General features: G+C 37.7%; 1 protein-coding gene across 12 annotated transcripts in view; it reads right to left on the bottom strand.

Moving 5' to 3' along the window:
• Positions 1-24,104, bottom strand: part of wake (ankyrin repeat and fibronectin type III domain containing protein wide awake) — a 212,862-nt gene that overhangs the window by 37,468 nt on the left and 151,290 nt on the right. For 2 of the 12 annotated variants that reach the window (XM_031976791.2, XM_031976800.2), the window contains exon 1: positions 3,080-3,859. The exons of the other annotated variants lie outside the window; for them this stretch is intronic. Coding sequence is in view for 1 of the 2 variants with exons in the window: in XM_031976800.2 (XP_031832660.1) it covers positions 3,080-3,101 (22 nt within the window). In the remaining variant the exon portion in view is untranslated. Of the gene's footprint in view, positions 1-3,079; positions 3,860-24,104 lie in introns of those variants that run through there. 12 annotated transcript variants of the gene reach the window in all.

Here is a 24,104-nt window from a genome sequence, read left to right as displayed (position 1 = left end):
TATCGAGAGCCTGTAACCGCGATGAACAGCGGTATCTGGCTTCGCCTACGCTGACTAACGCCTCCTTCCGCTTTCAGAGCGGTGCTAATTTGCTCAGGAACCGTGCCTGCTGGAAATCTGAATAATACAACGCAGCGACATAATTAAAACTCCGATGAGATCCACGCACGGATAAGTCGGTGCCGGGGATTTCGCTTCTGGCGAGAGAAAATCGCTGAAACACGCAGGAAAGCGTCCATGAAGGATCTACTTATGGTTATGCAAGCTTCCATGCATGGAGGTTTACCTCGCAAGGACGCACGTGCGTCCGTTCACTACCGTTCGAATACCATCGAGAGCAAGTCGACCGTACAAGTCGAGATAGTGGCTCATCGTGTTTTCCAAGAAGGAGAAAGATGCGTTCCCGTTCGGCGACAGTGATCTTTGCCGTAACTCCATCGATCCTCGCGCAGATAATTCTCGCCGGTTTCACACGGCGAACTTACGCGCCGAGCGGCAAGAATCATTTGGGCATTACGTGAATAATTCCTGCCGCTTTTAACATTATTTTTATCGAAGGTGTCAAAGACACCTTTTAAAATTTTAACTTAAAATTATCTTCCCAGTTGAATAATTTTTCATTTATTGAATTTTCGACATTTCCTATAGTCAGTTTTATAATCCTTATTGGAAAAGTCGAAAATTCAATTCAGAATATACTAAGCTTGGAAAATAATTTTAAGTTAAAATTTTAAAATGTGTCTTGAAATTATTTTCCAAGCTTAGTATATTCTGAATTGAATTTTCGACTTTTCCAGTAACGATTATAAAACTGACTATAGGAAATGTCGAAAATTCAATTAGGGAAAATTATTCAACTGGGAAGATGATTTTAAGTTAAAATTTCAAAAAGCGTCTTTTGACGCCTTCGGTAGAAATAGTGTTAACCCATTTGCATCGTGACTCTACTTAATACTTAGCCAACCGAATGAGGTCTCCTATTTTTCACTTAACAGCGTATTAACTTTTATTCTGTGTATCTTTTCTTTTGTTATTTAGCAAGTCTTCAAGTGGGATTACTTGCAATTCGTCGAATACGGTTCTCGTTTGTACAGAACACAGTTTCTAACCGAATCAAGCCTAATCGTACCACGTGTTATTATACCGAATCATACAACGATGTGACTCTCAGTCACTTGTGAGAATAAAAGGAATGATTCACGTTGGCTGCCATGGTGGTCACCGGTGACCGGAGCTTCCGAATTGCTTGAAAACAATTACAATAAGAAAATTGCTATTGAATCAAAATATTCAGTAACACGAGAAGCTAGATAATAGTGCAATATGAGCACTGTAATACCAAAACATTAATAATTATTTCTAATTTTTTATTCAAATAAAATATGAGCACTATAATACTAGTATAGTATTAGAAAATAATATTAGAAATAATTATTAATGTTTTGGTATTACAGTGCTCATATTACACTATTTTCCTGTATTATAAAGGAATAAATCTTGCTATAACGAAACACTCGAAATTCTCGTGGCAGTCAACGTGTTAAGCAACTGCAACAAATTTTTACAGTATTCCTAGCGAAAATTAGAAATGCTATAACATTTCTTCGATCTTTTATTTTCCTTGTTAGTACAAAATTTGTAGTTTCTTTAAGATCTATTAAAATATTTAATATTCTAACTGCTGCAATATTGGAGCCTACAGAGTTCAAAGGGTTAAAATATTATTCTTTTTGTTTATACGGCCTAAATTTTAAAAGCCCAAAAGAACTTTTGGAAATGCAGTACGAAATAATGAAAAACTTTAAGTAAAAAGTTCAAATGTGACTCGAAGTTACGTCGTGGTCCGATTAGGGTTAATTGAATGAGTTCAATTGAAGATAATAGAAAAGGTTGTAGTTATAGTTCTTTTTCGTCGACTAAGTGTTAAGTCTCTGTGTTCAAACAGCGACGTTCAGCTGTTGGCCCGTATTAACACGTTGAATGCCGCACGATTTCATAGAGCAAAATACACAAAATGAAAAAATATAATATTATATCATTGGATTGAATTGCATTATTATTATTGCACGTTCTTCTAGCTAATGTCATAAAATTAAGTAGCATTATTTATAATATAGAAATGTTTCCAAATCATCATCGTTTAATTGAGTGAACTATAGTAATTCAATTTGGTTGGGGGTCACCGGTGACCCCCACGGCAATCAACGTGTTAAAAGCGTACAGTGGCAGTTTACATTGTCATATGCGGAATATTCCACTTACGGGTGCAAATGGGTTAACCCTTTGTACTCGAGAATTGTTTCAGATATATTCCTCATTTTCTAATGAAATATCAATGATACGTTTTATAATTAATATTAACCCTTTGCCATACAGTCGGCAATATTGAAGTTTATTTAAATTGTCTCACTTTCATATTTAACACGTTCAGTGCCACGTGTATCACATGTGGTATCAAAATATATAAAATTAAAAAAAAACTTGAATATAACTTAATATTTTATTTAAAAAATCAATACAGTTCATAATCAAAATATGACCGAAATTTCCGTGGCACGGAACGTGTTAATTACCAGAATAATAACCAGTGATATGGAATCGCTTCCGTGTAAAATTGCAAGTCAATAATGTGTTAAACATCAAACTTCGTAATTTTACTGTATCAAACCAAATAGCGTCTGAGTCATCTCTCGAGTGCAAAGGGTTGAACCACCCATGTACAGTGCACGTGGCAAAAATTTATTTTTCAAAAAAGAAATTTTCTCCATGATACAAGTGTGCTTGATTCGAATCTGAAACGCAGAAACCTGCGCACAGTACCTGTACCATCCGACGAGTTTCAGTAACTGGATTCTCAAAATTTGACACATGCACATGGCCTCGTATCCTCCTCCGTCGAGCACTCTTTTTTTTCACGAAACGAAACCGAACTGTCGCAACGAGATAAAAATTGCATCGATACCCAATCTGCGCGAGTCGAATCAAATTTCCATCGTGGGAACAGGTGTCACGGCAAAAATAGCTGTCCCCGAGAAATAAAAAAAGCACCGATAAGGGATGACCGTCGCCCCCGAATTACCTGTGCGAATGCTCCGTGACATTTATCAATTCCCCGGACAGCATGACCGTCCGAACTCCCGTTTACACCGTCGATTTACCGGGCAATTAGTTCCCGGGATAAATCACCGTTGACCGTTGACATCGACACCCCACTGAATTTTCCAATGGCGCCCAAAAATGGCGCGTAATTCGAAACCCTATAAAAATCGACGATCCGTCGCGACCACATGTCCTGATGTTTTCGACGAACGTATTAATTGAAAAATCTATCACAATCCGAGGGAAAAATGGTGGATTGATGAAATTCGCGGGAAAGAAGGTGAAGCGACTGCATCCACCGAGCGAACGATCGATTTCTTGTACGTTACCGACCGAGGACTGTTGTTTGGAGGCAAGCGTCCCCTGTTCGAACTTAACCTGTCACTTTCCACGCACCTCCTTCGCGTCCATGCTTTCACGAGGCTTGAACGCAAGGCGAGAAGCTTTTACGAGCCGTCGACGAACGTTTCTTGTACACAGAACCGATTCCCGTCACGTCGATCGACACTGTTTTCCTCGAAACACTCCATGCTTCACGGTGTTCCCTAGCCTCTGCGGCGAGCCGCTCCGCCGTTCGTTCTTCGTGTCGGTGTTCTCGTTTCACGCAAGACCGTCTTGAGATTTTCACGCAGAACGACGCCGTCGGAGCTGACGGAGTCGTCACATCTTTCACGGGTGTCGTTCCGCGAGGATTTCACTGGAGAAACACCACTTTTGTTTGGAGAGCGGCGACAGCGATGTGGCATTGCTGGCGGGTACACATGGAACGCGACCCTTCCGCCGTGCAGTCCAACAAACAGCTGCCGTCTACCCCCTCCATGCGGACGCCCCCATCTATCCGGCTAGCGATGGGTTTGAACGGCTCGCGAACACGAAACAATTGATGCTCGAAGGAATTGTTGGTGGAATTGATAATATAGTTGGTAGCGTTGACGCGTAGGTTAATATTGATGTGAAACTTCATGGATGTGTGTGTGTGTGTGTGTACGAATGGGTGTAGCGTGCGTGTATGCGTTGTTTTGAATAAACGAGAAAAAAAACAGGAAAAAAATGAAATTTATGTTGATAACGAAAATTAATAAATTATCATTGTTCGAATAAACGTCTATAGTAGAATGATTTTTGGAATGAAAAGTATCTTGATGTGGATAGATTTATGGTTTGAATATGTATAATTGATGTAATTAAGGTATGAACTGAAATATTGGCGGTTCTATCTTTTTAGTTAGCAATGGAATCGAACTCTAATCGAAAATTGTATAATTAATCATTTCATCGTTTGATGATTGTAAAAAATCGAAATATATATAATTGATCTAATTAAATTATGAAATGAGACATTGGTGGTTCTATCTTTTCAGCTAGCAATGGGATCGAACATGTCCATAAAATATTTATAATAAAAAATATCTTGCAATGGACAAAATTTATGGTTTTTAAAACGTATAATTAATGTAATTAAAGTATGAATTAAAATATTAGTCCTATTTTTGTAACTAACAATGAGATCGAACGTGTCGATAACAAACAACAGTAATAAAGACGTAATATCTAGGACTGAGAGTAAAACTATCAAATTATTTGTACTATTATTAATAAAATATTTGAAGAAATGAATTCATTGGTCTTTAGAATACATGTTCCACTCGACTCCATCGCTAATTTCGATACGTTTCAAATCCTTCATCTATATAGCAATAAACAAAGTAAAGATCGATATATGAACCATTCAAAAGAACATCCATTGTTTAAGTTACCGTAATTAATTTAGAAATATCTGCCCCGTACTACCTGATATTTTCGCTTTTGTCAACGTTATAAACTATCTCACAACTGAAATTCTCGGCGCGTCGCTTCTGCATCGTCGATCTTTCATCCACGACAACCTGCATTCTGTCATATTTTGCATCAAAGTTCGTTCACGTTTTTTACGCATTCCTAATTTGACAGCTCGCTATTCACGCTGTTCCATCGAACAAGTAACACAGAGGCACGCAGGTTGATCCAATTTTTCCCGGGAACGATCGCTCGTCCGCGGGAACAATATTTCCGGGGTCAATATTTGCAGAGAGCTTTCTAACGTTTGCCGCCAGCTGATTGGACATATGTTTCTCGTATTCGTAGGCTCGGTCACCTTTGCCATTTTCGATTATCGGCTCCGACAGCCGACGTCTATGTTTATTACCTCGATTGACCTGATAATCTACCATCATTATTAATATCCCGGACACCGTTAGCAACCACGTGCTACACTTTACAGGATCATTCAAATTGCCACCCAGTAATCGCATAGAGAATTACTTTAACCCAAATCTATTCCATTGGTTATTGTCTTCCTTCAATCCCTAAAGCTAAACTCATCCAACCGAGTGCCAAATGAACAAGAAAATTGTTGAGAAGGTCATTGAAGTCTCGAACCTTTGCAACGAAAAATCGATGGAACTATAAATACGATTAATTTCAGAGGACACTTCCTGCGATTACCAAAATAATTAGTTTCCTAGGAACCGAGCGAAACTTCCGAATTCTTTCAGATCGGATTAATCCTTTGCACTCGAGATCTCAGTCGAAGCTTGATTGAACGCAGCAAAATAATAAAATGAAAAATTCAATATAAAATGTTAAATAATGTATTAACACACGAAACATCGAAATAAAACAATTCTACTCCATAATTTATGCAAGATGTTTCCTTATGTAAGCTGCAAATAATATTAATATTTCCTCAGAAAATAATGAGTGTTTCTAATGATAAATATTGTCGAGTGCAAAGGGACAGTATTGCTTTCAAGACATCATTAATTAAGAAATAAAAAATTCCACCCAGGTTCCGCCCACTATAGGCACAGTTGCTTTTTGTTGCACAATAGTCACAGCCTCCATAAACCCAGTCATTGCGCTTAACACGTTGACTACCATGGGGGTCACCGGTGACCCCCCCGCAAATCGAATTACTATAATTCACTCAATTAACCCTTTGTGGACGAAGATTGTTCTTAGTACACAAAACTGAATACTTAAATCATAAAAAATAAGGAAACTGTGTACTTTCTTGCTGTTCAGAAAAATGCCGACATTCGTCCGCAAAGGGTTAGACGATGATTATTCACAAACATTTCTATATCATAAATAATGCTACCCATTTCGGTGACATTCAGTTTGATGAACGTGCAATGATAATGATTCAGTTCAGTCAAATGATTTAATATTGTATTTTTTCCATTTTGTGTACTGCGCTCTATGAAATCGTGCGGCGTTCAACGTGCTAAACCAGACAACGTAGGTATTCACGTACCTTTTCCCGGGATTGGGAGAAAAATTAGGGTCCCGGAGGCAGGTCACCGTGAATCCTGCACTTTACACTGCTAGGTAAATACTAGAAGGGACTCACGAGTCTAGGCTCGGGAACTGCGTTTCCGGCGTGACGGAAACGCACGTGGGCACGTTTCCCCGATTTTTCACGGTGCCCACCGTCTCGCATGTCAATGGTTATCTTTGGAGCCTGGCGAAAGGGAAGTCGGCGTCGGTTTTCCTAAATGTCCTTGGGTGGTGGCTCGAAGCCTAGCAGGACTATACAGTAGTGTCGTAAAAATAAACTCTGAGCTTCGAGCCTTTAAAGCTGCAGCGACTCGAGTCTTCAGAACTTAAGCCGTAAGCTCTAAAGTCTGAAAGATGAAATCTTCAATACTCGAAGACTCGAGCTTTATTGAATCCTAAATTTTTAAGACTCAGGTTTCGAGAGTATTTTTTGAAGCTTCGGAGACTCGAGCTTTATTGAACTCCCAGTTTACAAGACACAGAATTACAGAGTAATCCTTCAAGCTTTGGGAACTTGAGCTTTCCTGAACACCAAGGTTTTAAGACTCAAAGTTCAAGATTAGTCTTTGAAGCTTTGAAGACTTGAGATTTCTCGAACATCAAGGTTCTAAGACACAAGGTTCGAGATTAGTCCCTGAAGCTTTGAAGATTTGAGCTGTCCTGAACACCAAATTTCTAAGACTCAAGGTTCAAGATTAGTCCTTGAAGCTTTGAAGACTCAAACCTTATTAAACTCCCAGTTTTTAAAACTCAGGGTTGAACATTAGTATCTGAAGCTTCGAAGACTTGAGCTTCCCTGAACTCCAAGTTTCTAAGATTCAGCGTTCGAGATTAATCTTTGAAGCTTCGAAGACTTGAGCTTTACTGAACACAAAGTTTCTAAGATTCAGGGTTCGATAGTAATTTTTGAAGCTTCCAAAACTCGAGCTTTATTAAACTCCAAGTTCTCAGGACGCAGGATTCAAGAGTAATCCTCGAAGCTTCAAAGACTCAAGCTTTATTGAACTCCTAGTTTTTAAAACTCAGGTCTCAAGGTTAATCCTTGAAGCTTCGTAGACTCGATCATTTTACAACAGTACTGCACAGAACCACGGAAAGTCTTCCGCGAGTTTTATTTGTACTTTTAACTAGTTATACGTAATCATATTGTCGAATGAAAAATTAGCATCAAAGATAAGATTAAAACTGACCAATCGAACCAACATTCCTCAGCCTATCTCTCAAGTGATCTCGCACCTAAGTATGGACTCACGCTCGATGATGCCTGCCAGCGAAACTCGCCGCGGAAACGTGTCCATTGTTCGAGGAACGACGAGAAATTCATTTGCACTCGTTCGGATGCGTGACGAACAATGCACGGCTCGCGGGAGAGGGAGAGGGAGAGAGAGGGCGCGTTTCTACACGGATCAAGATCGAAAACGAAATGCCTGTTCGCGATTCGTTCGACGAACTCTGCTTTCGGTTCGTCAAACTATGACGATCTCTTCTTCGACAATATCGTTGACATTTTTTTCTTTTTTACTAACACCTCTCAGCAACTTTTATCAATCTAACACTCTATTCTTTTATCATTTGCATTCCCCGAAGCAAACCGCAGGCTCTGCAATTAACTACTTCAGAACCACGTCTCATAATTACAATCCCAAGCTAAAACTTTCGAAAACTCTCCGTTTTATTTCATCCAGCGTAATGTTATACCAATATCACTGTGCAAATTACGTACATTTATCACTTTGTCGGAACTAGTTTGCAATCGAGTGTCACGAATGAAAGAGACGCAGATGGTTCCATTAAATTCCAACGCAAACAGTTAATACGTAGTCCGAGGATCCGATGGTTTCATGAATATCTTCATCGGACCGTAAAATGAAACTTCACGATCAGAATCGGCGGCGAGAGATTAGGGGAATAAGTGCGCCGGGATATCGCGATCCTTGCGTTGAAAAAGTGGAAAAAAAAAATATATATATATTAAATATTTATATATATATATATTAATTATTTATTTAATAATTAATTTAAATTGATTGTTATTATTATTAATCAAATATGTTATATTCTAATAAATGTATAATCATTTAAGGAGGATTAACATATTTAACAGATAATAATTATCAATTAAGTATTTATATATATGTATATTAATTATTTATTTAATAATTAATTTGAATTGATTGTCATTATCATTAATCAAATATGTTATATTCTAATAGATGTACGATCATTTAAGGAGGATTAATATATTTAATAGATAATAATTATTAATTAAATATATATATATATATATATATGTATATTAATTATTTATTTAATAAATAATTTAAATTCATTGTTATTTTTAACCGTGGAATCTTGATGGCCCAACTGCCGACCTATTGTCAGGCGACGGAAGATGCTAATTAGCCGAGGCGACGGTGGTGCGAATCGACACGCGTTCCGATTTCCCAGCGAATTATCCGACAACCGTTTCCCGCTCTCGCGCCGATCAGGCCTGGAATCCTCTGTCCGCGACGAATTTCCTTGAAAGGCGGGCAGCCGTGAAACGAACTGCGGCAGAACGCATCCCGTAAACGCGTTTCACGACCGCCGTTAAATCTCGCGAATAAAGCTCGAAAATGCTCGCAGCGATAGGATAATGAAACATTCATAGACTACGGGACCGCGGTTCGTTCTCACGCGGGCTCGTTACGATTTCATCTTCCACGGAGTCATGACGCGTACCCGCGAACTTTAGCACGTTCTTTATTTTAATCTTGATGCACTCGTGAGATGCACTGATTGCTTATTAACACGTTGAACGCCGCACGATATCATAGAGCAAAATACACGAAATGGAAGAAATATAATATTAAATCATTCGATTGAATTGCGTTATTAGTATTGCACGTTAATCTAGTTGAATGTCACCACATTAGATAGCATTATTTATAATATAGAAATATTTGCAAATAATCATCGTTTACTACACTGAATTATAGTGATTCGATTTGGTCGGTGGTCACAGGTGATCCCCATGGCATTCAACGTGTTAACACAATGCATACTGGTAACGAGAAATCTCGTTTTTATATGAAGACACGTAGTTATGTAAGTTTGATAATTACCACAGCATTTAAGGAAATATTAAATTTGATTAGAATTAATTGTCGATTTAAAATATATTACATAACGTTATGATGTCTAAGTTTTTGTATTGTATAATGATATAAGTTGATCTCACTGAAAATCGTTATCCGCACAATTCAGTTTTCTGATAATTAGCCGGTACGCAATGTGTTAATTTGAGCTATAGATGAACTTTAAGGGATATGCTGTTCTTTAGGTTCTAGGGAATAATCTTGTGGGGTGTCGGATAATTGAGGAGAAATTATATGAAATGCATCGTGGAATAATTAAGGCTGTACTAATTTATATTTTATGGCTTGAGTGAATCGAAAATTAATATTCGAAGAGATTTTGTTTTGGATGTTTTAGTGATTCAAATAATTTTGCGAAAACTGAAGAGAGAAAATGAAAACGCATCGTGCAACGATTAAAATTACTGATTCGCCATCGAAGTTCAAACTTGAAAGAAAAATACCAAGTCATCATTGACATATTGGAAATCGAATATTCTAACAGCCTAGTACCTTACATACTTAGTACCTTCCTCCGGTTCGAATAATCATAAGAAAGCTGGCGAAAACGAAGAAGAAACGTACAGTGGAATAATTAAAACGGTGCAGGGTATGCACGAGGATCGTTGACGCCTAGATCCGTCAAGTTTCCCCATCGTCATTCACGGCGCGCGAGACTCGCGTCGTCCAGAGCCGAGAAGTTCCTTGGAAAATAAAGTTCTCGCGCGAACTTTCTCCGAGCTCTGCATGTAAATGTATTCCGCTCGGTAGAAAACCTCGGGTCCGCGATTTCTGAAAGTAAAAGTGATTAACGACGGCTCGACGAGCCGACAAGAATCCGAAAAACGTGGAAACCGAGAAGAAACGCGTGCACAGTTTCTCTTGATATCCGCCGTCAAAGAATGAGTGTCGAAACATTTCAGATTTTTGTTGATAGTCAACGTGTTGCGTACCGCGCGATTTTAACCCTTTGCGGACGAATGTCGACATTTCGGCGAAATGAAACTTTATATTCGTAACGCTAAGTCGCGAACAAATGATTTAATTAGTCGAACGGCATGAGATTAGCACGCAGTATTCTTTTTTTTCTATTAATTAAACAATCCATATATAATTTAACTCGATTCGTCCGCAAAGAGTTAAGGTGTGAAATACGCCAAATGAAGAAGATGTTACATTATTTAACCCTTCGGGGTCGAATGTCCTCGTAACGACTTTTGATGCAAAATCGCAAGCTGTAAGCGAGTAATTTAATTATTTAAACAACGAGAGATTAATACGTGTTCTCTTCTTCTGATATTTAAGATCTCGATACATCGATTTTTGATGAAAAAATTTGTTAACGCATTGCTGACGATTAACTCGTGTTTGTAGTTGCACTAGATATTTCAACGTTCGAAACGCAGGGCAATATAGAATATTGCGCAAGCGAAAGATTCAAAGTTATGTAAAAGATACGTCGAAAGTTTCATTTCAATTATGCACGAATAACGTGTATTGAATTTTATTTGGATTCTTTCACTTTCATATTCAGCACGTTCCGAGCCACGGAAATTTCGGTCATATTTTGCTTATAAACTGTATCGATTTTTTAAATAAAATATTAAGTTATATTCAAGTTTCTTTTTAATTTTATATATTTTGATATCGTTTCTTGATGTTTTCGGTGCTTTGTAACGTATACAGCTATTCTTGACCATGTGTCCCTTAAAAATATTTTGTTACAAAAATACCATATGTGATACACGTGGCACCGAACGTGTTAATTATGGAATAATAACCAGCGACACGGAATAGTTTCTGCGCAAAATCGGCGAGGTGTTAAAAGTTTGAGAAGTTCTCGTCCGTAAAGGGTTAATCGAATCGCGTTACGTTGGATTGTCTTGTTAAATGTCACCGTGTTATTTAACGTTCTTTACAATATAAGAATATTTTTTAATAATCATCGTTTAACAGCAAACCCACCAGGTAAGTCGAAATTACCGATTCCCGATTTTTTTTTGTAGAATTATTGAAAAGGTGACAAATGCTTTTCCGAGAAGTCGGAAATGGAAATGGAAATCGGTTCAGTAATGCGCGGACTGAATCACAAACGATTCGAAACTTCGGTAAATCCATTCTCCAAGGTTTCCGCGAGAAAACGAAATAAATTCTACTGTTTGGTAGCTGCGCCATTAATTCAGAGAATTGTAATAATTGAATTTGGTCACCTCGCGACCCCCCTGGTACTCGACGTGTTAACACCCTGACTCCCACGAAAAACGGCGTTTTATGTAAGGTGGAGTGGGGTAAGTGCACCCCAGTTTTTAGTAAGTTTGACTTTCAACTCATATATCTTCAATTTGTTTTATAATACTTTAACATTTATTGAAATCAACGAATACTTGAGTTAATACGCTTTAATTAACATTGACAAAAACGCCAATTTCTCTTGTATATTTTAATTTTTTAAGAAAATTGTAAAGAATCCAACTGTGCACTTTCCCCGAAAATGGGGCATGTGCGCAACCGACCATTAAAACCGATTTGAAGCCTTATATCATATGCTACGAGGCAAGAGTATAACTATTGAAATGTTTGCTATCAAATACTTTTCACCGCATTCAAATATGTTGTTTCGTTTTGGAGTAAAGCAAACAAATAAAACAAGTAAATAAATACAAAGGAATTAGTGAAATAAAGTCCTAATATAAAAAGATCTAAAATATATTAATAGTAATGGTACAATGTTAAATGTTGAAAAATGATATTTTTGATATTTTTGTATTAATCAGAATAAATGTATTAATAAGAGCCCGTTTATGCACTTAACCCACTCCACCTTATCACATATTCTTTCTATAGCAAAGATACAAAGTAAGAATTATTCATTCTTTGATATGAAAATTCTTATATTACCCTATTATCTAGTTATTCGCGTCACGGTAGATTTATAGTTGAAAGCAATTATTTTTCAAGTGATAATTATTTCCTTGTAATTTGGAAACTCCGGTCATCGGTGACCGCGTGGCAGTCAACGCGTTAAAGAGGTCGTGGCAGTGGGAAATCGAGAAATATGGCGGCCGCAGCGACAATATGGAGGCTCGGAGGCGCGATTCGCGAAATATATTTCCCAGAGGCGCTGGAAACTGCGTGACACAACGACGCGGAGATTGCCAGTCAGCCGCGTTACGTTCCTGATAAAGTAGACGCCACGCCCGTGGATCAAAAGCTTCATAATAAACCGCCCACGCGATTAATAACAGCCCTGTAATTTTATCAGGCTCCAAACACCCGTGCTTCTTCAATGGACGATGAAAAAACTCACCTCTCGCTTCTAAAAAGAGTCTTTTGTCTTGCACGCGGTATTGTGCGCGCCGTCGGCGACGATATACCAATATCGTTATTATTATCAACGTCTCCATTCGTCGCGAGACGTGGAACGCGAAGTCTAAAGTCGATTATTCGGACGTGAGGTTTAGATCTTCGTTTATTCCGTGGAATTAATTATTCGCATGATATCTTCTCGTGGAGTTAATTATTCGCATGATTCCTGATTTACATGGAAGATCGGTAGATCGAAATCTTGGATTTTTTAGTGTAAATCGAGAATAAATCAAAATTTGTATAACTTAGTCGGTTACGTATTTAATTACGTATTTAATTTAATAATTAATACTATTGGAAACATGAGAATATATGAAGCTGTAAGTATATAATTCATTTTATAGAAATGAGTAACGTAAAAACTATAATGAAACCAAAGGTTGAACCAAGAAACAAAGCCTACAGAATTTTAATTAAATTACAAATGCTACGGAAGCTATAATTGTTTATCACTAATCAATAAATACATCTTCAAACATTCCGATTAGAAAAATCACAACGATACACTTTTCAGCTGCTTAAGATTTACCGAGCTTTACTGCTCTAATTAACATGAACGGTTCTTGTGCGTATACAGAAAGGGGAATTCCCTTTTTTAGATTTAATGACAGTTTTAGATTTGCCAATCGAATGGAATGAAGAATTTACTATAAAAAATACTTGCGCAGCAAAAATGCGTATCAACATCCTTCCTCTAGATCTGTTCCGAAAACCAACTGAAAGCGGAATCATTTAAGTAAAGTACAGTGTAAGTTTTCCCAGCGATGCAATGATTTCTTCCTTCGCGACCGATTAATTGTCCCACGCTTCCAAGGTTGCTGAAAGTATCACGTGCGGATAGGCGCGGAACGCGTCGGTCGATCTAATTACCGGCGCTTCCGGTCGCGACAATTTCGTAAACTAATGGCCGGTTTAATTGATCGAGCGTAATTGGAAATGACCGCAACAGAACGCCGGCCATTAATCGCATCGACTTTCGATTATAGAAAAATAACGCGTCGGGGGAGAGCTCGCTCTCTCGCTCATGTTTCAAAGACGTGACGATCGAACGTTCGTTTATTTAAAGATGAACGCATTATAGAACAATCGATCTCGGAGAATTTCACGGGAGAAGTTCCTGGGAAAATTGCTGCCGCTGGTTCTCGCCCGGTGATCTGTGATTTTCATTAAAGTTTCTTATTTCTCGGCGAAATCAGGACCGCCGAACCGAGCTCCCCGCGACGGAGACGCAGACGCCCGTACATCCGCGCGTTAACTACCGCTGGATCTAATTATGCTAAGTATTGTTCGTTAAACGAGCGATTTGCGCGCGGAAATTTCATGCCCGCGGGGAAAATCGCTTTCCAGTCGCCCGACGGCGCACGGGCGGTAATTAATTTTCTGATGGAAAAGTAAAGTCCGGCCGCGGGGAATTCATTAACGTCGCCGCGAGATTCGGCGCGGCGCCGTTGCGTCGGTCAATTCTCCGAGTCGCTTCTCTTTCGTTTCGAGGCTGTTCGGGATTCTCGTCGAGGGCTTTCGAAACGATGGAACCGCTCGTACGGAAGTATTAGCGAAGAGAGTGTATAGCGGTTGAACGAAGGTTTGAGAGACGTGGATAAGTTATAGACGATGCGAGGGTGTAAGGTGTTTTTATAAGAAATTGAAGAGATATAGTGTTTTGAAGAGATTGGGATAGAGTGTGGTGGAAGATGTAGGGATATAGTGTTTTAAAAGTGATAGAAATATAGTACTTTCGGAGATATAGAGATGTAGTATTTTGAAAGGTAATGGATTGACCTTTAAAAAATAAGGAGGTATAGTATTTTAGGAGATAGGGATGTAGTGTTTTGAAAGTGATAGAAATATAGTATTTTCGGGGATATAGAGATGTATTTTGAAAGGTTATAGATTGACCTTTGAGAAATAAGGAGGTATAGTGTTTTAGGAGATAGGGATGTAGTGCTTTGAAAATAATAGAAATATAGTACTTTCGAGGATGTAGAGATATAGTATTCTGAAAAACAAGGAGATGTAGTAGTTTATAACATAGGGATATAGTGCTTTGAAAATAATAGAAATATAGTACTTTTGAGGATATAGAGACATAGTATTTTAGGAGATGGAGATATAGTGTTTTGAAACTAATAGAAATATAGTACTTTCGAGGATGCAGAGACATAGTATTTTGAAAAAGAAAGATATATAGTATTTTAGAAGATAGGGATATAGTATTTTGAAAGTATTGTAACAGAAATATAGTATTTTCAAAAATATAGAGATTGTAAAGATATTCAGATATAGCATTTTGAAAGGTATAGAGATATAGTATTTTAAAAGATACAGGTACATAATATTTTGAAAGTAACAGAAGTATAGTACTCTCAAAGATATACAGATACATTTCAAAATCTATATAGACATAATTCGTTCAAATAAAAAATCACACAGTCTACCATCTCGCCAAACAAAAATAGGTTGCAAACCGACCGAAAATTCTCGAAATATCACGAGTATCCCTAAAACAACATAGAAAAGAAACAAGAAATCGCGGAGGTGTTGCGGAGAAATTACGCAGAACAAGGGTGCACAGGACAGGTAAATGGACAGAGAGGCGAGCGAGTGCAGGCGCGAGGGGTTAATGCATTTTCAGCGGCGCGAGTGGCAACTTACGCGCCGGGCCCCGTGTCTGCATTATGCACTTGCCACCGACAACCCTCGGATGCATTAATACATCTTCGGCGGGCGAATACACGCGCCAACTTCGTTTGAACGCCGCTCAAAGGACGCGTCCGAGCCGGAAAATTAACGAATCGCCGGCATCTTTATCGAGTCACACGCGTCAATTCAAATGAAAAGTTTCAATTATCGGACCCATGGTACCTACACGTTCCCGACATTCTTCCCGGCACTGTCTCATTTGGGAGATTTTAATTATCCACCCGCGCGCCGCCTTTTTCCGCAATTAACGCGACACCGAGACACTCTTTGGAACGATTCCGCTTTACCTCGGCCTGCCGGAAGTGCCTGGAAAATAATGTTCCCGCGAGATTCTATTCGATGCCGCAGTGAATTACGGGCCACGCTAAACGTTCCACCGAATTACTCGCCGATTACGCGGTTTTCTGAACGTTTTACCGAACGTAACGCGAAATCAACGAAACGTTGCGATAATCGCCAAGAATCACTTCAACTTCGGCCAACTTTTTGCACTTTAACACTAGAACTACCATACCAGTCAAAATGACTAGTTTCGATTTTTTTGTTTAGCAATTATTGATATCTTTGAAGCATTGAATATTCGAAGTGATCTTGAAAATAAATAGCTTCGACTTGAATACTATAATGAATGTCTGAAGAAACTGAGAATAATCTATAGTTACAATTTTTATAGGAATTGCATATTAATCGTATTAAATGCTCGGTAGTTCTAGTGTTAAACAGGAATTCTCTAATACTACTCAATCTTCCATAGCGAAGACAATTTGTATAAACATATATAATTCCGTTTTTATAGTGTTCCGTATATATCTCTATCTTAATCACTCACAGATTTCTTTCGCTCGCTTCTACTTCATTCATCGCAACATTGAAATTTAGACATCCTACAGTTACTTTTATAATAATAAAAGTCAAAATCAATTCGGAATATACGACTAAACTCGAAAAATAACTTCAAGTTAAAAATTCAAAAGATCTTTTGACGCTTTAGCGTTAATCTTCATAGTTCAATGGTTTCCAAGCAATCCGAAAGCTTCGCTCATCGATCACCGTTCATCCTCAGCTTCCATTTTGTCGACGAGGAATTGCCTCCATCGCGCGAGCGACGTAATAAAAGTTAATTCACCGTTTAACACGTTACCCGAGGAATGCCCATCGATCGAGAAAACGCGGCGCGAATTTCCTCGGGGTTGTTTACTCGCCGATATTATTCCAAGCTGCGCTTCGCGTGACGCGTACGCGCCGGTAATGCGTTCCGAGCTACGGGGATTCGCTCGATGGAAAAAAGTTTCGCACCGTCGCAGATACGGCCGGTCTCCCGCGGTAACTTTGTTTCCGTTTTCATTAGAGTTTTCAGGGAATCTAGGCGCTCATCTGCAATGAAAACACACCGCGACGGGAAAATGATTCCGTTGCTTCTGGTAATGGGCCGCGCGCTCGCGCCCGGGAAAAACGCGCAAACTTTTTCCCGCTCGCAAAATGCATCGCGAGATTTATCGCGCGTTCTTGTCCGCGCTCGGACGGAAAGAAATTGATGCACGACGGTCCATGGTTCGCGGGCGATTTCTCTTGTGGAAATGTTTTAACAGCTCGCGTGAATGTTTTAACCCCTCGCGGCCGAATGCCGCCGTAATGACGACCTCGAGCTGCGACGTCTGGAATCGAAGACTGCAGACGATGAATTTAATTATTCGACTAATAAGAGATTCTGTGGTTTTTTCACAGCTTTGCAGTTCAATTGACATTTGAAAATTTCGCTATAGAAACTCCAAGGGTGCATCTGTTCGGACTTTAACCGTTTGCACTCGGAGGTTTCTCAGTAGAAATATTTAACATTCTTTGACGAAGCGAAGACGATATTCTTTGAAGCTAACTCGAAGGGAAATTAGAAGTATATTGAGGGAGAAAGATATTTATTCCAATATTTCACGTATCGAGGCATTATACAAAGTTCAATATTGAATATCAAGGTGAGATCAACTGAGAGTCACCTCCCGAGTGCAAAGGGTTAATTGATTTACAATTCAATTTGCGTAGTGCTAAATGAATTTCTTTAATAGTTTCTCAGAAAAACATTTGTTACCTTTCTAATAATTACAAGAAGACATTAGGTGTGGGTCATTTGACCCGTCTGATAGTTTTAGTGTTAACTGTGGAATTTAGTTGGAAAAACCTCTGATTCTGTGCGCAATAAAATAAAAAGATGGAGCATGTACTCGTTGAACGCAGGACGAATGCACTTATAATATATTTCAACAAAAAACCAAAGCGAAACAGAATTAGATGTCTATTTGAGTAAATAACTCATCGTTGAAGGAATTATTGTCATTTCAAGCTTTAAGACGACGTATGTACTCGTCGAACGCAGAACGAATGCACGTAGAGTATATTTTAATGAAAGATCAAAGCGAAACGAAGAAGAATTACATGTTTATGTGAAGAAATAAAGAATTCATCGCTGAAAGAATTAGTATTATGTCAAGCTTTACGATGACGTGTATACTCGTCAAACACAGTTAACTGGATAAGACTAGATAATTCAGCTTCTTATGAGAAGAAGTGTTATGAGTTTAACCACTTGTGATTTCTTCCTTAACTGATTAAACACACGAAATCGAAAAAATGAAATATTGAATCATTCGATCGAGTTGCATTATCGTTGTTACGTTCGTCTAGCTGAGTGTCACCGCGTTAGGTAGCATTACTTGGAATATAGAAATGTTTTCAAATGATCATTGGTTAGTTAAGTGAATCATAGTTAGTCGCTTTGGTTAAAGCGTTTAACGTGTTAATAATTTATTGGAGAAAGAGAGGAATCATGGGTAGATTCTATGTCTGTTTGCTTTTAACTATAATAATTGAGTACAGAAAAATAGTATTTACTTCGAATTCGAATGAATTGGGTAATTATATTTGTTATAAGGTTATTATAGGGTTAAGACAGTCCGTTCGAGTTAATAGAAAATCGTCGACCATAGGTTAACATTTCATATAGGAATACAAGATAAATTATCTATGAAAACCTTCCACAAATGAGAACAGTTCGAAATGTTAAATGATGAATAATGAGTTGAAACCGTAAATAGTAGAATAGAGGGAAACCATGCATCGATCTCCGGTTCGAGAGATTAAATTATTCATTGGCTGCTTTCGATTTTGGGTATCGGAGCTAGCGATCATTGTGGCGGCACTCGCTCGTGAAGAGTTGATTCTAAATGCGTAACGGTAAAAGAATCTTATTCACCGTTCACTGTTATTACAGTTAATTGGTTTCTTATATCGTTCCGTCGTATTCTCGTTTTCCGTTTCGCCCGGTTAATCGCGTCGGACGATTAACGATCCGTGCGTCGCGTTATTATACAGAAACGCTATAAAAATCGAGAACCCGTGTAAACACGGCCGAAACATCGAGTATTACGACGCGGATTCGAGTTGACGTCGGTTTAGCTGTCAGCGCCGTGGAACGATTCGAGATCAGGGGAATAAACGAGCCGCATATTTTAAGATCAGCCTGTCACGCGAGTGATCCGCTGAATTATCCTGCCACTCGGTTTCATCTGCGAGGAAATCCGAGCCTGTGCATGCGACGTGGCCGTGGAATATTTTTTTTTCTCGTCGGTCGTGTACATTGGAAATTGAAAGATACTTTGATCACAAACGTTTCATCTCATCGAATTTTCCAGCGAAAGAATCTCCGCGATCCAGGATATACTTTTAATCTTCACTTTCAACACTCGCATCGGTGTGACTGGATTCGACTGAAATTCAGCGTTGCACGTTGATCGTTTGTTTAACCCCTTGCCGTACAATGACGAGTGAGACTCGTGATGAAGATTTCCAGACTAATTTAACAACAATCGATGTTATTCATTACCCACGGATGAAAGCAAACGACTATTTTGTTATTATCATTGTATTATCTTCAAATAAAATTTCCACTTGAAGTAGAATAGACAATTTTGTTGCGTTTCTTCCAAATTGTCAATAGTAAAATAGTACATGAGCTTAGCGGTGAAAGTAAATAGTACGCCAAGGTGTTAACACGTTGACTGCCACGAGAATTTCGAGCGTTTTGTTATAGTAAGATTTATTCCCTTATAATACAGGAAAATAGTATCAAAAATAATTATTAATGTTTTGGTATTAAAGTACTCATATTATACTGTTATCTAGCATCTTGTATTTCTGAATATTTTGATTCAATGGCAATTTTCTTATTGTAATTGTTTTCGAGCAATTTGGAAGCTCCGGTCACCGGTGACCGTGGCAGTCAACGTGTTAACACTGAAACTACCGAGCAATTTAGGTGACATACTTCTAAGCTTTTCATCAAAATTCAAACAATATATTTCTCGAGATTCTATGGCTCTCTTATTGCTGTATCTGTACAAATGCACGGATTTTACAATTTTTTACAAAAGCCTTGCCACCTTTTCACACTAGATTCACAGATGTTTATTATACACTTTATTCTATGGTTCCTAGAAAGTTACGTGTTCGTTCATATAAATCGTGAAAGTTGTAGCTTCGAAACCAAAGTATTACAACGCGTATTCGTATAATTGCACAAATCGAAATAGTCTTAACCCTTAGCACTCCAGGCTGTTTTATAATCTATCAAAAACCGCAACTAATTTCTATAGTATTCCTAGCGAGAATTAGAAATGCTATAACATTTCTTCGATCTTTTATTTTCCTTAGTACAAAATTTGGATGTATGGAAAATCGAATAATTTTAGGGTAGTTTCTTCAAGATTCATTAAAATATTTAACTCTTTGCTGACGAATATCGACACTTTACCGAGATCAAACTTTCATGTTTGTAATACTAAGTTGCAAACAAATGATTCAACTACTCAAACAGCAAGAAACCAGTACATAATTTCCTCATTCCATATTATTTAGGCATTCGATGTGTAATTTGGCAGAATCTACAAAAGGTTTTATATAGTTTAGAGAATCTTCGTCCGCAAAGGGTTACTATTATAACTGGTGCAATATTGGAGCCTACAGAGTTCAAAGGGTTAAACTGTTACTGAATAATGTTGAAAGAATTCGGTATCCGTCAAATTGACGGGTTCCGTAAATCTAGTGTTAAAACATTCGGTATCCGTCATACTGGTTCCGTAAATCTAGTCTTAAATACTTCGAAACTAAACATTTTAGAATACCTCAATTTCACCGATAGTATCAGTGTTATTTCAGAAGCACTGGAATCAAAGTTAATAATATAATAACGACATCACGAGTGATTACAGTAGACCGATAAAACATTCAACCATCGAAACCAGTCAGCTCCTGAAAGTCAGTTCCTCCAGTTTCTCCAGGGCCGAACTATCTTATCTTCACGTTTCAGTTCGCCCGCATTCAGGGTGCATTTTCATGTTACCCTTTCTCTGCGTTACGAGCAAGAAAACGGGCGACACGAGATCCGATATCGAGATGAACATCCCAGACGTTCCGATATTTAAATATGTATGCAGTTTTCTGCATTGTATTCGCGAGCAGCCGAGTCCCGACGCGTTCCAACCGTTGAGTGCTAAACATGTTACTGCATAACCAGTTAACTGTGGAATTTAGTTTGAAAAATCTCTTATTGTGCAATAAAGTCAAATAATGAGGTGTATACTCTTTAAATGCAGGACAAATGCACTTAACAATAAGTTTACGGGCATTTATTGTACACTTCATTCTATTATTCCTAAAAGAATTGATGCTCGTTTATTTAGATTGTGGAAACTGGAGATTTGATAGTAGGTAATTGGGGTACATGTCAGTGTGATCGCATCAATCAAAATTGGCGTAAACATTTACAAAATAATATTTCTAAAATCCAATATGCGTCAATTTGACGCGTTCCGTAAACCTAGTGTTAAAATATATCGTAACGAAAAACTAAAGCGAAACGAAAAAGAATTACATGTTCGTCTAAAAAAATGAATAATCCATCGTTAAAAAAGTTAGCAGCATTAAGAATTTTAAGATGACGTGTATACTCATCGAACACAGTTAACTGGTTAAGTGAGTGAACTATAGTAATTCGATTTGGGAGGGGTCACAGGTGACCCCCATGGCATTCAACGTGTTAACCACCACTGGAGTTGATACAATATAATTATAAAATCTTATATATAATATTACATTTTGAATAATATTTACTTTGAATTCGAATGAACTGAGTAATATACATATATTTGTTGAAACATGTTGAAAATCTTCACCACGAGTCTCACTCGTTATTGCAGGACAAAGCGTTAACCCTTTGAACTCTGTAGGCTCTAATATTGCACCAGGGATAATATTAGATATTTTAATGAATCTTAAAGAAACTACCCTACAATTATTAGATTTTCCACACATCCAAATTTTGCACTGAGAAGGAAAATAAAGGATCTAAGAAATGTTAGAGCATTTCTTATTTTCGCTAGGGATACTATAAAAATTAGTTGCAGTTGCTGATAGATTACAAAACCATCTGGATTGCTAAGGGTTAAAAGTGCCAGCCTATCGGTTTAACCCTTTGCCGACGAAGATTCTCTGAAATATACAAAATCCTCAACAGATGAAGCTAAATTATATATCAATTACTTGAGCAATAGAAAAATAGGAAACTACGTGCTAATCTCTTGCGATTCTATTAATTAAATCTTTTATTAACGACTTAGTCTTCCAAATATGAAAATTTCATCTCATCGAAATGTCGACATTCGTCCGCAAATTAGTTCCTTCTAATTATTTATTTTTATTTCTATTATTACCAGCTTGGAAATCAACAAGCGAAACGTTCGCAGTATTCCGAATTTTTCTGTATAACAATACAAAACCGTAATTCAGTTTCTGTATGGAAACGAAAGAAGCGCGATCGCGTCGCTTGGTACTTTTCAACCGAGTTTTTGCAAAAACAGCACGTTAATGCACAAGGTGCTCCACCAGACACGGTCATTTACGGTTTGCCAGGGGTTTTCGCAAAAACCCGGTCGGAAACTGGTGAGCGGCGCAATCGCGTTTCTTTCGTTCCAATTCAGAAACTGAATGACGCTTTTCTATTTGTGCAAAAATAAATTTTAACCCTTTGCACTCGGGAGCAGATTATAAAGTTTGATGTTTAATATTGAACTTTGTGTAATGCCTCGGTAGTGAAATATTGAAGTAAAATACTTTTGTCCCTTAATTTATCGATTAAATTAATTACATTAGTCGCGATAAATGTCGTGCATATTTCAAAGAGTTGAATATTTCTAGCAAAAGACTTTCAAGTGAAAAGAGTTAAATAGTGATCGTTACATTTTTCCAGTTCTAAACTGGTAATTAGGAAAATTAAAATTATTAATTAGGGAAATAAATAAACAAGTTTCATTTGATTTTACGAACAGACAGATTGGAATTTTTAGGCAGTGTTTATGAGAATCACGATAGTTTGTGACTCAAACGGTGAAGAACGACAATTGAGGAAGTTTACACGAACGCCGATCGTCTGATTGCACGCATTTATTCTTACGATGCACCGGTATGCAGACGGTTATGCGAGTGCACGCGTCACTGGCTATTAAAGGAGCTTGATTTATTCGACGCCAGTGTACAGACTTTCTCCCATATTTTCCGATCTGATCCTCTACGAAGGAACATTTATCAGACGCAGGAAATCCTTTAGAAAATGAGGAATGAAGGAGAAGTTATAAAAGTGTAAGTGAACAAAATATATACCGTTGACTTTCCATTTAACAGTATGTCCACCAAACTTTCCAAAATTTTTCTATAGAAACTCCAAGAACCCATTTATTCTACTTTCAATTGATTTACAATTCAGTTTGCAAACCAATTTCTTCAGTAATTTCTCAAAGAATCGTAAAAAAAATCGTAAATGGTATTTCCAAAGTTACCCCTTATCACTTCAACTAATAGTCTCACTATCAAGCAAGTAAAACATTTATGAATTAACTTCCGGTTGTTCGATATTATTTTATTCAAATTTCACTTGATTTACAATTTAGTTTGCATAGCAAGCCAATTTTTTCAGTATTTTCTCAAAGAATCGTAAAAGAAAGAAATCGTAAAAGAAAGAAATCGTAAATGGTATTTCCAAGGTTATTATTATTTGAAAACTTCTCTATATTACAAGTAATACCACCGAATGCAGTGAAATTCGGCAAGATAAACCTGCGATAATAACAACATAATTCAATTACAGAAGTTAGTGTCACATTATTTTCATTTTGTATTTTTCCTGGCAAAATCGTGCGGCACTCAACGTGTTAACCCATTCGCTGCCAACCCTATATCATATGAAGCTATTCCCATTGCCATTGATATTTTGAGTGGTATTGTTCACCAAATTTTTTTATTTCTTGCTAAAAGCACATATATTATCATACATAACCATTTACATCCATAAAATCAAAGACGAGTATACTCGTCGTTGGCAATGGGAAGGCAACAGGACTCGACATGTTTGTGGGCACAAAAAATTTGCTTATTCAAAAGCATGTATGTTATAATATATTGAAA

The sequence above is a fragment of the Nomia melanderi genome, chromosome 14 (assembly GCF_051020985.1).
Source record: "Nomia melanderi isolate GNS246 chromosome 14, iyNomMela1, whole genome shotgun sequence".
NCBI lineage: Eukaryota > Metazoa > Arthropoda > Insecta > Hymenoptera > Halictidae > Nomia > Nomia melanderi.
The sequence above is the reverse complement of the archived record's forward strand: the minus strand, read 5'-3'. Positions and strand labels throughout refer to the sequence as shown.